A 12,808-nucleotide genomic window follows, 5' to 3' on the forward strand; every position below is an offset into this window, starting at 1 on the left:
CTTCGTAAAACAAAGGCAAACCTCACTCCTCTTGCTCTATAAAACTAGAAATCAAATAACTACAGCTCGATTGCACAACCAATCTGGATGCCTCCCTCCCATCCTCCAAAAAATCCACCCAGGCACTCGTATTAACACTTACCTCAACAAGTGATAACCTAACCTTCTTCCATTTCAATATCCTCACTTTGCTGATCAACTAGTAGAAATGCTATAGTATTGTGTTTGTCCAGTGGTAAATGGTTGGTACTTACCTACTACAACAAATCTTATAAGCAGTTGCTGTCTAGGGCTGTACACATAGAAAAAAAAGATGAAATTTTAAAGGTCAGAAGGGTGTTTCCCTAAAACATAAACAAGGAAGCATCTCCAGTCAAGAATTTAAAAGTTCAATTTCCTCCATCTTCAGTGGTCTGTATAAACTGTATTTGCCTTCATACCACAGTCTCTGAGGTACAGACAAATAAACAAGCCAAGCCAAATTGTGTCCCCTGCTTACTCTGGATAAAGGATCACTCTGCTTTCTCCTGAATGAGTTTTTCTGATGAATAACTTACTTTTTGTAAATTGTTGCTTGCACAGAATTAAAAGCTGCCTTCTCTACAGTCTGTTTCTTCTCCAGCTCAACTAGGGAAGAAAAGCAGCTTGGAGATCACAAGGTCTTTTTTCATCTCATAATGGTGCTGACAGAACAGAAAGTGTCATGACTTTCTCCATGCAATCCACTGTAATCATTTCAGAAGACTGCAGAACTGGGTAAGGTCACATTCTGTACCTACAACTACTCTATCAGGATTTTGGCACAGTGAAAACCTAAGTTCTCTGCATAGCCTGAAAGGTGCTATGACAAACATCACTTCTGAAAATTGGAACAGAAATAAGCTACTACAATTTGAAGGTCTCTCTTAACAAGCTTTTAGTAAAGAAGGTGCTGTTTGTTAAATATTAAGTCTGCATTTCCACTTGCAGGAATGCTGCTTGCACACTTAGTTCAAAAAAAAGTCACAAAACATATGGTAGCAACCATTGAGACAACCTGCTAGAAAACTTAATTCTTTTCACTCATTAATTCTGAATAACAGCCCTTTGCAACTGAGGCACTAAAGATACTATTCTTCTTGATGTGACTCAAACTCAGCCAGTCCTACAGCACAGCTACTGCTTCCAAAGCTAGAGTTTTCTCCCCTGTCCCACTCAGGAAACACAGTACAAGTGCTATTACAAAAAACACCAGTGGAATAGCTTGGCTTTGCTGGTTTTAGTCCAAAATACTTTCTTACATTGCCACATCTGTTAAGTACTTCTCACACCAACCCCATTAGCATTCACTCTTTTTCACGCTGAGCTCTTGCTGGTCTTGTTTCTTAACGATGTAAAGCTGGACTCCCAACTTTTCTCTACATTCCCACTGGTTTTCACTTAATTTCAGACACATACAGCAAAGGAGACTTTTAATTTTTTTTTTAATTTACAATATTGATTGCTCTGAGTTATGCCTTACTGTTGGTACACAGTAAATACATTCATCTGAACAATTAACTTAGTATGAAAAAAATGCAGTTAAAACATTAAAAATACCGCTTTACACTGTGCGAAACAGAACCTTCAGAAGTAATGACATCGGCTAAAGCCAGGCACAGAGGAAGACCGTTTCCTTTTAGTCTACCAGTGCATTCATTCCTGTATCCCTTCATCTGAAATTGCCTGTAACAGTAGATTTTAGGTGAGCGCTTCTGCTGAATTAAGAAGATTTAGTAACTCTCAGCTAGGTCTTCGGCACTTCTGTTTCCAGAACAGGATGTTTTTCTGTTCTATTCATTACACTAAAAATGGCTGGTTTTGGAAGACTTACTGAACAATGGGTTTCAACAGCACTTCAAAACCAAAGATGTTTCTGAAGGGGAGTTATACCAGTGCATGCAGCTGTCAAAGTCTGGATAAATTAGGTAACATGCTTCCCCTAGATAAAAGAAAAGTGGCTGGGCACAACTGCCATTTCACAAATAGTACTTAAGTCAGATGAAATGCATTCTTATCGCAAGCTTTAGACACATTAATATATACCACAACACCTAGCACTGATTAAATTTATAAAAATATTATCTTGGTTGGGATTTTTTTTTTTAAGTATTTGTTGGTTTGGGTTGCTTTAAAATAATGTAACAGAAGATGTATGGTGGAAGATGCCAAAAACCACTCCACTTTTTAGTCTGAAAGAGTTGGGCTGTCAAAGCCGTTATGCTGTTGACAATTACTCATTTGATTATTTATATGTTTAAACAATGAGGAGCCAGGAAATGTTTATATATTTTTTTTTAATTCTATCAGCAAGAATGACTGAACATTATAGCCACTTAAACCAACCCAATTACATAGTTTCCATTAAGTTAATGGCTGCCAAACAAGTGTGTACTCCAGTGACCCACCGTGACCAAGGTTATCTGATGGGTGAGAGATTTTAAGGTTAGACACAGTACATGTAAAAATAGAAAGTTTAAAAACCAATCTCATCATAGACATTTCCATTGCCATCTCCTTTGTGAAATAAATAAGGCAGCAGATAACTTTTACTTTGAAGTGGCATCTTTGAGGTATGCTATTAAGTCTACTCTCTCAGCCTTCTTCTTAATACCCGCAAAAATCATCTTTGTTCCTGGGATATACTTCTTTGGATTTTCCAAATACTCCATCAGAGTATCCTCGCCCCAGGTGATACCTAGAGAGAAGAAAAAAGATAGTGACTTCAAAATAACACACGCGTTTCTACTCTTGTCCTCCACATTATTTCACTTTTTGGCAGATTTCAGTACTTCTAGAACTACCACCAAATAATCAATACTTTTTTTTCCTAGTAACTCAGAAAAGTAGCTTTAAGTTTACCTTTGTTCTTATTAGCATCCGTGTAAGAGAAGCCCTCAGCTTGCCCGGTCTTGCGTCCAAACAGGCCATGCAGGTTGGGTCCAGTCTTGTGCTTGCCTCCCTTTTCAACTGTATGGCACTGGGAACATTTCTGGACAAAGATCTTCTTGCCCTTCTCAATATCTCCCATTTTCAGTACTAGACCAAGAACACACACAGAGGTCAGTATCGCAATTTCAAGGTCACCTACTGAACAGAAGCTTTAAAAAGCGTTCTGTTGGTTTACAATATTGCATATATGGCTCATCAGTCTAGAAACTCTCCAGCACACTTTCTATCCACAAGTTATAGCTGCTGGGTTTGAAGATTAGCACAGAATCATTAGACGACATAAAAGGTATCAAGGTGATAAGCATGCTTGAAGAGCAGGAAAAACCTTCCCTCGGCCAAAGTAATTGCCCCACAGCACTTAAAAAGTATGGAGATAATTTCTGAAGAGTAAATTGAACACGACTTCTGCCTATAGCTTGTATATCTATAATAGGAAAGTTTCCTAGTCATGAATGTGTAAAGGGTCAGGACTGTTCGCATGTTTTTCCTTTCCAGCTGGAAAAGAGCACCGGCACACGGCTTTGGATGGAGCCCGCGGCGGCAGGCAGAAAGCTGGCCCGCTTCCCTCTCGCCACCAGCGGGGATGCTTCCCGAGCACCCCCCCAGCTGCAACGCCACTTACACGCAGTGTGGCGAGGGCACCCAAGGGCACCCGCACCTCCCGCCTCCGGCTCTGTCCCCGCGGAGGCTGACCTTGAGGCGAGGAGCAAGCTCCCGCCGCGGCGGGACCCTCCAGGCTCCCGGCGCGACGCTGGCACCACCTCAGAGCGGCGGCGGGCGCCCTCACCCCGCAAGGGCGCGTAGGCCAGGCCGCGCCACCCTCGACCTCCAGCAGCCGCCGGCGGAGCCCGGGCAGGCCGGGTTCCCCCTCGCCTCTTCGGGCCTCCGATGCGGCGGGGCCAGCAGGCCTCGCGGTGACCTTCCGCCGCACCCCGGCCGCCTCCTTAGGCCGCGGCCCCGGGGCTCCCTCACCCACGGAGGCGGGAACCGCGCTCTCAGGACAGAGGGGACACTGCCCGCCCACCCGGCGTCCCCTCCTCGTCCCTCACTCCCTCCCGCCCGGCTGCCTCACCACTCCCCGCCGGGCTAACGGTTCCGCCGGGCCACGGCGCCGGGCCCAGGGCCGGGCCGGGCCAGGCCAGGCCAGGCCAGGCCGCGCGCACGGTGGCCCCGCTGGCTGCTGCCCGCACCTGCCTGTCCGGCCGCCCCGCTGACGCTGCGCCCACGGCGGTGACCACAAACCCGGCAACTGCCACACCGCTCGGCCACTGAGCCCAAGGACACGCCGTACTCCGCCCTATGTAAGCCGGTGTTGCTGCAACCAAGCCACGCTGGCACTCGGCCCGCCCTTCCCGACGCAACACCCAATCAAATGCCGGCCTGGAGACCTCTGATTGGTTACGGCGCCTGCCCGCCACGGTTGACGTCACGACGCTGCAAGCTAGTGGGGTAGGTTGCGGCCAGCGGGCGCCGGGTTGCTTCCCCCTCCCCCTCCCTGCGGAATGGCGTCAGACGTTACTCTGGTACGTAACGTACCAGCACGCCGGGGCGCGCGGGAGCCCAGGGCGAGCCCCGGACAAGCCTCGGGCGCATGCGCATAGTGGAAAGCGAAGCAAGGGTCGCGTGGCGCCCTGAGCGGGCTGCGCCCTCAGACGGGCGGGCTGTCCAGGCGGCCGCGTGGCGGCGCGGCGGGCGGGGCCCGGGCCGTGACGTTGCCCGGAGCCCCCATCCCCCCCTTCCCCCCCCGCCCCCCCCCCCCGGGCGCCTGTGGCGGCCGTTGCGGGCGGGGCCTTGTGGCTCCTTCCAGGGGTGAGGAAAGGAGCGGTGCGGCGGCCGGGGGGAGGGGAAGCCAAGCGAAGTGCTGCCTTCCCCCCCCCCCCCCCCATCCTCCATGACCGACGTGTCGTGAAGTTCTAAAATCTTTCTTTTAGAAGCGTGGCCAGTAGGAAAAAATGAGGCTGAACCCCCCCAGGCTTGAGGAGGGCTGGCCGGTGTGCGGGCCCACGGAGCTGGAGGGAGAGCAGGTGCGCCCTTGGATCCTGCGTCTCCTGTAGGATACTCGATCTGACCGTTCAGAAAATGAGACTCTTACCTAAAGGACCGCCACAAGAAAAAAAAAAAAAATGAGGTGCCCCAGGTGTCCTGCCAGCATGCTGGATAACGTTGAGGCGGTTGAAGAGGATGCGTTGATATCCATTCATTGTGGACTTCTAAACAGCATTTGATTGATGCATTTCAGACGTGACCGCCATCTCGCTTTCCTTGGCAAGGAGGAAGAAGAGTTGTTAAAAAAGCCCAGTGTAATAATGTCCCGTGATCAAAAGGCAGTGATCACAAGAGGTGAAGTGTTTGCCTTAGCTATGGACACTAAAACTGAGAATTTCCCACTGTCTAGCATTTCAAAAACTTTATCAATGTGTCCTTTTTTGGTGTAAGTGTGCTCCTGTAATTGCTCTGTGGAGCACTGCTCATCATGAAGGAAGAGGGAATGAGGACAGAGTGAAGATACATCAAAGATTCCTCTGATGACAGGATTTTGTGGACAATTCATATGAATATTCAGCAAATTCTCATTTCCTAGTTTGAAGAGAGTGCATTGTTTTCCACTGCTCGTGGTGTGTAGAGCATGAGACACATAGGTTTGTGCAGTTTCTAACATTTCATCACTAGATGCATACAAAATTCTGTTAATATGCTCCTGAACTTTAACAATTAACACAGTAGTCCTCTTGACAGTACACTTACCACAATAAAACTAATTTGGTTATGATGTACAGCTAAATTCATATGCTTCATGGGAAGTGAGGTAATATATGTGCAATGGAACCATTTTAAATGGTCATGTTGACTTCTGCTGTTGTTGCCAAACTCAAATCTCACATCATGTCAGACTCCCAGAATTATGAGGTTGACTGGAAAGATACTAGTTTAAAAACTGAAGGCATTCTCTGTTTCTTTTATTTACCATTTGGTTTTGAACCTTCATTGTGCATTTGCCTCATGTTTTTAGGCTTTTTACTGTGATTGTAAGGACTGCAGTTTTTTTTTTTTTAGTAAACCTTTTATGTCTTACATGATTTCAGGAGCCAAATGTATGTAACTAAATATCACACGACTCGTGATAAGACCCCTGGTCTCGCTTATCTTTAAAAGAGGACTGAGCTGAAAGTACCTTTTAAGCTGCTTTAAGAAATTACAGTAGTGTAAATTCTTAAGCTTCTTTAAGCACTTGATGTGGACTGATGCCCACTGACATCCATTCGAAGGTTCTCTCTTTCTTCATAGAATGCAGTCTTAAAGCGCCTGTAACTCTCTCAATTTCTGTTGGGTTTTGCCTTCTACCTTCTACCGAGCATTGCATGTCGAGCTTCATGGTTCACCCTTCTGATGGATGTGGAGGGACATTTAGCAATGCTATTTTAATTTTTCCCTAGGAAGCTGTTTTTGAAAACTGTGCCTTAATTCAAGACAGTTAAATTTTTTTTTTTCTTAAACTTTTGAAATAACGAAATAATGCTCTCAGGGAAAATACTGAACCTGTGAGGTTTTCAGCACTGAAGATTAATATACTGAAGATCCGTTGGTAAAACAAACTATGCTCTTCTCTGCCTTACACCTGAGCACTCAGATGTCTGCCGTGTGAGTGACTGCCAGCGATCATGATGCTTTCACAAAGGTGTAAATGATACAAACAGAGTATTTGTGGGTTTGCGTACTATATTGTTAGTGGAAGCAGAGGTTCTACCTAATACAAAAGTATACTAGTTTAGCATACATATTTTCAGCAGTAAGAAGAGGTATCTTGAATGGAGAGGACTTTATTTGTTTAAGCCCATTTGGGCATTACTAAGTGTGAATTTGGACCAACACAGTGGTAAGAATCGGTCTGTAAGTAAAGAAGATGGTGCAGGAAAGGGGGTTGTTCAAGGTACCCAGTGTTTTATATTTTGAAACATTCTGCAGCAGGACAGAGGAATAGTGAAATTTTACCCTTCTTTGCTAAATATAGCATTTGTAGTGTGTGTTAGCGTGAATCCCACACATATTGTTTGACTTGCTCTGTAGGACAGAGTATATTGTGGGACTTCCAGAGGGAATGCTGAAGACAAAGTCAGGACTTTTCTGGCGCTGTGGGTTTGTGTTGCTGGAATAAACTAAAATGACTCGGGGCACATTTTCAATGCACTGTTACTTTCCTACATGTATTAACATTCATTAGGCTGTTTGCTTTGGTGTGGTTTGCCTGGAAGGTTTGTATTTTAGTCTTTCAGTTATTTACTGTAGTTACACCTGCAATCTCTTTGCCTTTTTATTACCTCAGCCCATTACATACTAGAATAGCAGTTCATTTGCAATCATCATTATTGCTATGTAATTCTATCCCAAAGGAACGAAAAATAAACCAAATATGTGAAGTCCAATAGTAAAGAAAACATGGCAAAAGAGCCAGCCAGTTGTATTTTAAAAGTGTGCTGCAGATAAGAGAGGCAGCCTTACGGGCCTAGACTGGAACTCAGGAGAACATGTGGGGTTTTTTCCTCAGGTCTGTGATAAACTTCTTATTCGGTCTTTGGCAAGTACTTTAGAACTTATTTCTTGTGTTGAAATCATCAGGGATTAAGTGCTTGAGTGCCATGACCTCCTTTTGTCCTGTTACTGTGTGGAAATGAGCCAAGCCTGAGCTGCTGCTGGTTATCAGCTAACTGTGCCAGTGTTGATGAGTCTGTGGTTTGTGCTGCAGTCACGGTGGTGTAAGCTGGTTTAAGAAGGAGCTTTACCCTGAGTCAGAAATCTTGCCACATCACAAAACAGTACTGACTAATTTGCACTATTATGGTTTCTGAATTGTACTGAAGCTGTTCATAGGACCTGTTTGGGGTTTTTTTTTTTTTATATCTTTGCGTTTGAAATTGTTCAGGAGAAAGGAGTATCTCTCCATAGTTTTTTTCAAAGTCTAGTTTATCAATGTGAAAGAACAATTCTGGGCTGGACTTGAAAAATTCTTGATGCTAGGATCCTTCAAAAATATTCTGCAGTGGCAAACATCTGCTTTGAGGGTTACTTTTCAACACTGTTAGGGTGCAAGTCCTGTCATTTGGAACATGCTGATGGCCTTATATTTATTATGTCTTTTACAGGGCATTTGGATGGAAGACAGGAACCTATTCACCCAAACAGGTGAGAAACAAAGGTGGAAACCATTATAGACTGAAGAGTGAGTGAAAATGCCTGATGAATGGTGTGCTATAGTTGGTTTGCATCGCAAGGTTTTGGTAGCAGGGGCGCTACAGGGGTGGCTTCTGTGAGAAGGTGCTGAAAGCTTCCCTCATGTCCAATAGAGCCAATGCCAGCCAGCTCCAAGACGGACCTGCCACTGGGCAAGGCTGAGCCCATCAGCAATGGTGGTAGCGCCTCTGTGATAACATAGTTAAGAAGAGGGGAAAAAACTGCTGTGCAACTGCAGCTGGAGAGAGGAGTGAGAATATGTGAGAAACAACTCTGCAGACACCGAGGTCAGTGAAGGAGGGGGAGGAGGAGCTCTAGGCACCAGAGCAGAGATTCCCCTGCAGGCTGTGGTGCAGACCATGGTGGAGGCCCATGGAGGCGCAGAGCTCCACTTCCAGGCTGCAGAGAACCCCATGCCAGAGCAGATGGATGCCTGAAGAAGGCTGTGACTCCATGGGAAGCCCCTGCTGGGGCAGGCTCCTGGCAGGACCTGTGGCCTTATGGAGAGAGGAGCCCACACCAGAGCAGGTTTGCTGGCAGGGATTGTGACCCTGTGGGGGACCCACAGTGGAGCAGTCTGTTCCTGAAGGACTGCACTCTGTGGAAGGGACCCACGCTGGAGCAGTTTGTGAAGAACTGCAGCCTGCACAAAGAACTGATGTTGGAGAAGTTCATGGAGGACTGTCTCCTGTGGGAGTGACTGCACACTGGAGGAATGTGAGGAGGAAGGAGCGGCAGAGACAACGTGTGATGAACTGACCTCAACCCCCATTCGCCATCCCCCTGTGCTACTTGTTGGGAGGAGGCAGAGAAATCAGGAGTGAAGTTGAGCCTAGGAAGAATGGAGGGATGGTGGGAAGGTGTTTTAAGATTTGCTTTTATTTCCTGTTATCCTACTCTGATTTTGATTTGCAATAAATTAAATTAATTTTCCTGAGTTGAGTCTTTCTGCCTGTGATGGTAATTGCTGAGTGATCTCCCTGTCCTTATCTCGACCTACGAGACTTTTGTTATATTTTCTCTCTGCTGTCCATCTGAGGAGAGAGAGTGATAGAGTGGCTTTGGTGGGCACCTGGCCTCCAGCCAGGTTCAAACCACTGCAGTTAAGAAGATCCAGGGTTCAGAGTCATAGAATCATAGAATCATAGAATGGTTAGAGTTGGAAGGGACCTTCAAAGGTCATCTAGTCCAACCCCCCTGCAAGGAGCAGGGACATCCCCGACTAGATCAGGTTGCTCAGAGCCTCATCCAGCCTGGCCTTGAACGTTTCCAGTGATGGGGCATCCACCACCTCTCTGGGCAACCTGTCCCAGTGTTCTACAACTCGCATTGTAAAAAATTTTTTTCCTAATATCCAATCTAAATCTACCTCCCTCTATTTTAAAACCATTACCCCTCGTCCCAGCACAACAGGCCCTACTGAACAGCCTCTCCCCATCTTTCTTGTAGGCCCACTCTTCATCAACTTAAAAGAGTCACAGAGCTCCAGCTGAGAACATCAACTCAGTGCTACTCTTTTCTGTGTTGAGATACTGGAGTACCCCATTCAAGCATTTGTTCTGGTAGCTGCTTGTAGACTGATAGAGGTCTAGTTATCTGTAAACTCACAGAAGAGTATAACGAGGCCTTGGACCTCAGTATAGGATAGAAGTGTGGGATAGATCTTCTCTGTAATCAGTTCTTGGTTCGAGGCAAGTAACACAATGGTGGCATCTTTTTTGAATGGGTATGGAGGAGTAGTGGGTACAAAACATAAATGCATAAAGTCAGGTAATTTGCAGTGAAGCACGGAATAGCAAGAAAGGACTTCCAAATGCAGGAGTTGTCCTAGGATAGGACTGCATCAGCTTCTCTTTTATTATGAGAAAACTCATTTTGAATCCTTATAAACCAGTTCCCATAGTGAAAGGAGGCTAAAAAGACAGGTGATTCAAGATAGTAATTTGTAAAAAGAACATTTTTGAACTGAAGGCCAAAGTTAATTAAGTTAACTCACAAGGACATTCACATTTGAAAGATTTAGGACCTAGCAATTTGTCAGAAATTTAGCTTTTCTTAAAAACATAATTTGTTGCTTTTGAGGTTTTGGAAAAGAACTTTAAGGGCTCAAGAATTAAAAGACCTGTAAAAGGGTATCCTTTTATTACGTCCATTATGGTTTTAACTTGAAAGCTAGGCTCATGCTATTGTGGAGTCTGCCACAGTTTATGGGAAAGCTGAAAATAATAGAGGTATAATAAATGTCCGTGAGCATTGTCTGAGAGTCTGATTCCATCTGACAAAATAACATGCTACAAAGCCACTAACTTCTCCTAGCCTCAATTTCTATTTTTAGGGTCAAAGCTACCACATTTTAAAATTATTTTTAAATGTTTTTTCTTTCTAATGAATCGAACAGATGGAACAATTTCAGCCATATCCTGTTTGGAGGGGATGACAATTGCCTACATTGATAATGCTTTTGCTTTGTGTATCTCTGGGAGCCAAAGATTACTGTCACATTTACACGGTCAGCTGGGACATTATCTTTTGAATAGTCCAAGCTGTAGAGTAAGAAGTACTTGCAGCAGCTTAAATGAAAATATTGTTAAATTAGTCTCCAAAGCATCAACTTAGCCCTGAGAAAAGCTCCAAATTAAGACTCCTTTTGTAAGGAGATTTGTATGGTCGTGTCTCCTTATGTAATGCTGATATGCTGATCTAATGTGATCCACTAACGCCTGTACGGTTCTTGTATTTAAACGGTAGGCCAGGCAGCGGGACCTTTCGTGAATTAAGAGCACTAGCATGGTCCCACGGTCCAGGTGAGAGCTTACCTTAGGATTTTCAAAGGAGAAACCAGGTATAACATAAGTAAAAATAAGACCATAATCTGACAAATTTAGCTCTGTTCTCCTGTAGAAATAAAACTAGTGTGCTATGGCAGGCTGAATGCTTGTAAGTGTATATTCAGTTCTCTGCAGAGCTGCACAGAGGGCTCTGTGTCTAGCAGCAGGAGCAGCTGTTGAATGTTGCATGCCTGGTCAGTTTTGCTGCTTGTTGTGACAAGTTTTCAAGACTTTTGTAACCAAGTAATCACCTGGCTGGTAGTTTTAGAATCAGGTTTTAATAACCCGGCTTCATTGTCTGCTTGTTTTTACATATAACTTCAGGAATGTGTCAAGTGTTACATCAGAGCAGATTAGTGGTACAGCAGTGTTTCTGGCAATGATCAATGCTGGATGCTTTGCAGACACTAAAACCTGCCCAGGATGAGTTTATTATCCTAAAGCGTGAAGTCTCAGAGCACTGAGAAAACTTAATCCAAACTACTAGTATTGAAGATGTTTTTCTTATGCTCCTAGGCTAAGTCTCTAGGCCTTTTTTTTTTTAAAAAAAAAGGATATTAAGCTCTTTGCTTTCATCATATTCCAAGCAGAAAACTAAACAAGTAAATTAGAGTGTACTTTGTAAGTTTCTTGTTTTGTCTGATGAATTTGACCAAACAAAAAGTCCCAGAGCTTTTTCATTCAGGGGTTTACAGATACATGATACAAATGACTGATGAAACTTTTCTGTAGTAAATGTGTTACATACTCATTGCTAAGTTGTAGCTTATAGTTTTGGGATTTTTCTGTTGCTTTTTTGTTCGTTTGTGGGGGGTTTTTTTTGTCTCTTTGTTTTGGTTTTGTTTTTTTTTTTCTAGAAAAAACATGTTCAGTTTTCACATATCTTTCTTGGGGCGTAACTAATCCCCTGGTTTTAGTAACTGTTGCTTTTTTCCAGACTTTTTTTTTTTTTTGCTTTTTGTTACTTATGAAATGTGCTGAACAAAACTAAATGTAAGATACACAGGATTATGAAATAACATAATATTCTGTCTTCTCTGCAGCTTAACATTAATCTCTCCTGAATGGTGCTAGAGGCAGAACAAAAGGCGGGAGTCTGTACTTATTTTGAAATAATTCTTCCAGTAGGTAACAACTATTTTAAAACCCATTTGTGGCTGAATTATCTTCAGCAGTTCTCTGCAGTGTGTTTCTTCATCCTTCCCTTTTAAATTTCATCTGTTATTACTCTGCCCAGTTAGTTTTGTACTAAATTCTGTAGATACTCTCTTGTACTTCTCTTGTGCCCTAATCAATGCATTAGTCGTCTCTCTTTTAAGAACCAAAGGTCTGATTGTTTCTGAGGTGTGTAAAGGTAGAATAGAAAGTGAATATCCTCTCCTGATGGAAGGTAAGCTTTCTGACTCTGGTCACGTCATTTTCCTTATATCCTCTTGGTAGCCTCTGAGCCCTTTGGGCTCTGAATACTTGAACAGAAAATAGTGCATTGCTGGGGCACTGTGTCCTGACTGGCCCGCTGAAGTTCTCACACACAAATAAAGTAATTCTGCCATGTTCTTTGTTAGTATCTCTTCCTGTACAGGAAAGTCAAGTGGATAATGACTAGCTGGAAGCATGGTTCTATTTGAGCCGTATATCCAGTGTATGATCCTGGCAGTCTCCTAAACTCTGGTGGTTTTCTTGGAAGGAGAGGGGAATATATCTGATCTCTTAGTGGGTCAGCTTAGAAGACTGCGATGAAAAAACTCTCAATGAAAAATACAGTAACATTTTGCTCCCTCTTC

General features: G+C 44.1%; 1 protein-coding gene across 1 annotated transcript; it reads right to left on the reverse strand.

Moving 5' to 3' along the window:
* Nucleotides 1-1,446: 1,446 nt before the first annotated feature.
* On the reverse strand, nt 1,447-4,314 carry CYCS (cytochrome c, somatic). The gene is made up of 3 exons (XM_086742531.1): nt 4,161-4,314; nt 2,881-3,057; nt 1,447-2,716 (listed from the first exon to the last, which is right to left on the reverse strand). Exons 2-3 carry the CDS (start codon nt 3,047-3,049, stop codon nt 2,568-2,570), a joined length of 318 nt encoding a protein of 105 aa, XP_086598657.1. The 5' UTR covers nt 3,050-3,057; nt 4,161-4,314; the 3' UTR covers nt 1,447-2,567.
* Nucleotides 4,315-12,808: the final 8,494 nt, after the last annotated feature.

Source organism: Chlamydotis macqueenii, chromosome 2 (genome assembly GCF_036417535.1).
Source record: "Chlamydotis macqueenii isolate bChlMac1 chromosome 2, bChlMac1.mat, whole genome shotgun sequence".
In the NCBI taxonomy this organism is placed as follows: Eukaryota; Metazoa; Chordata; class Aves; order Otidiformes; family Otididae; genus Chlamydotis; species Chlamydotis macqueenii.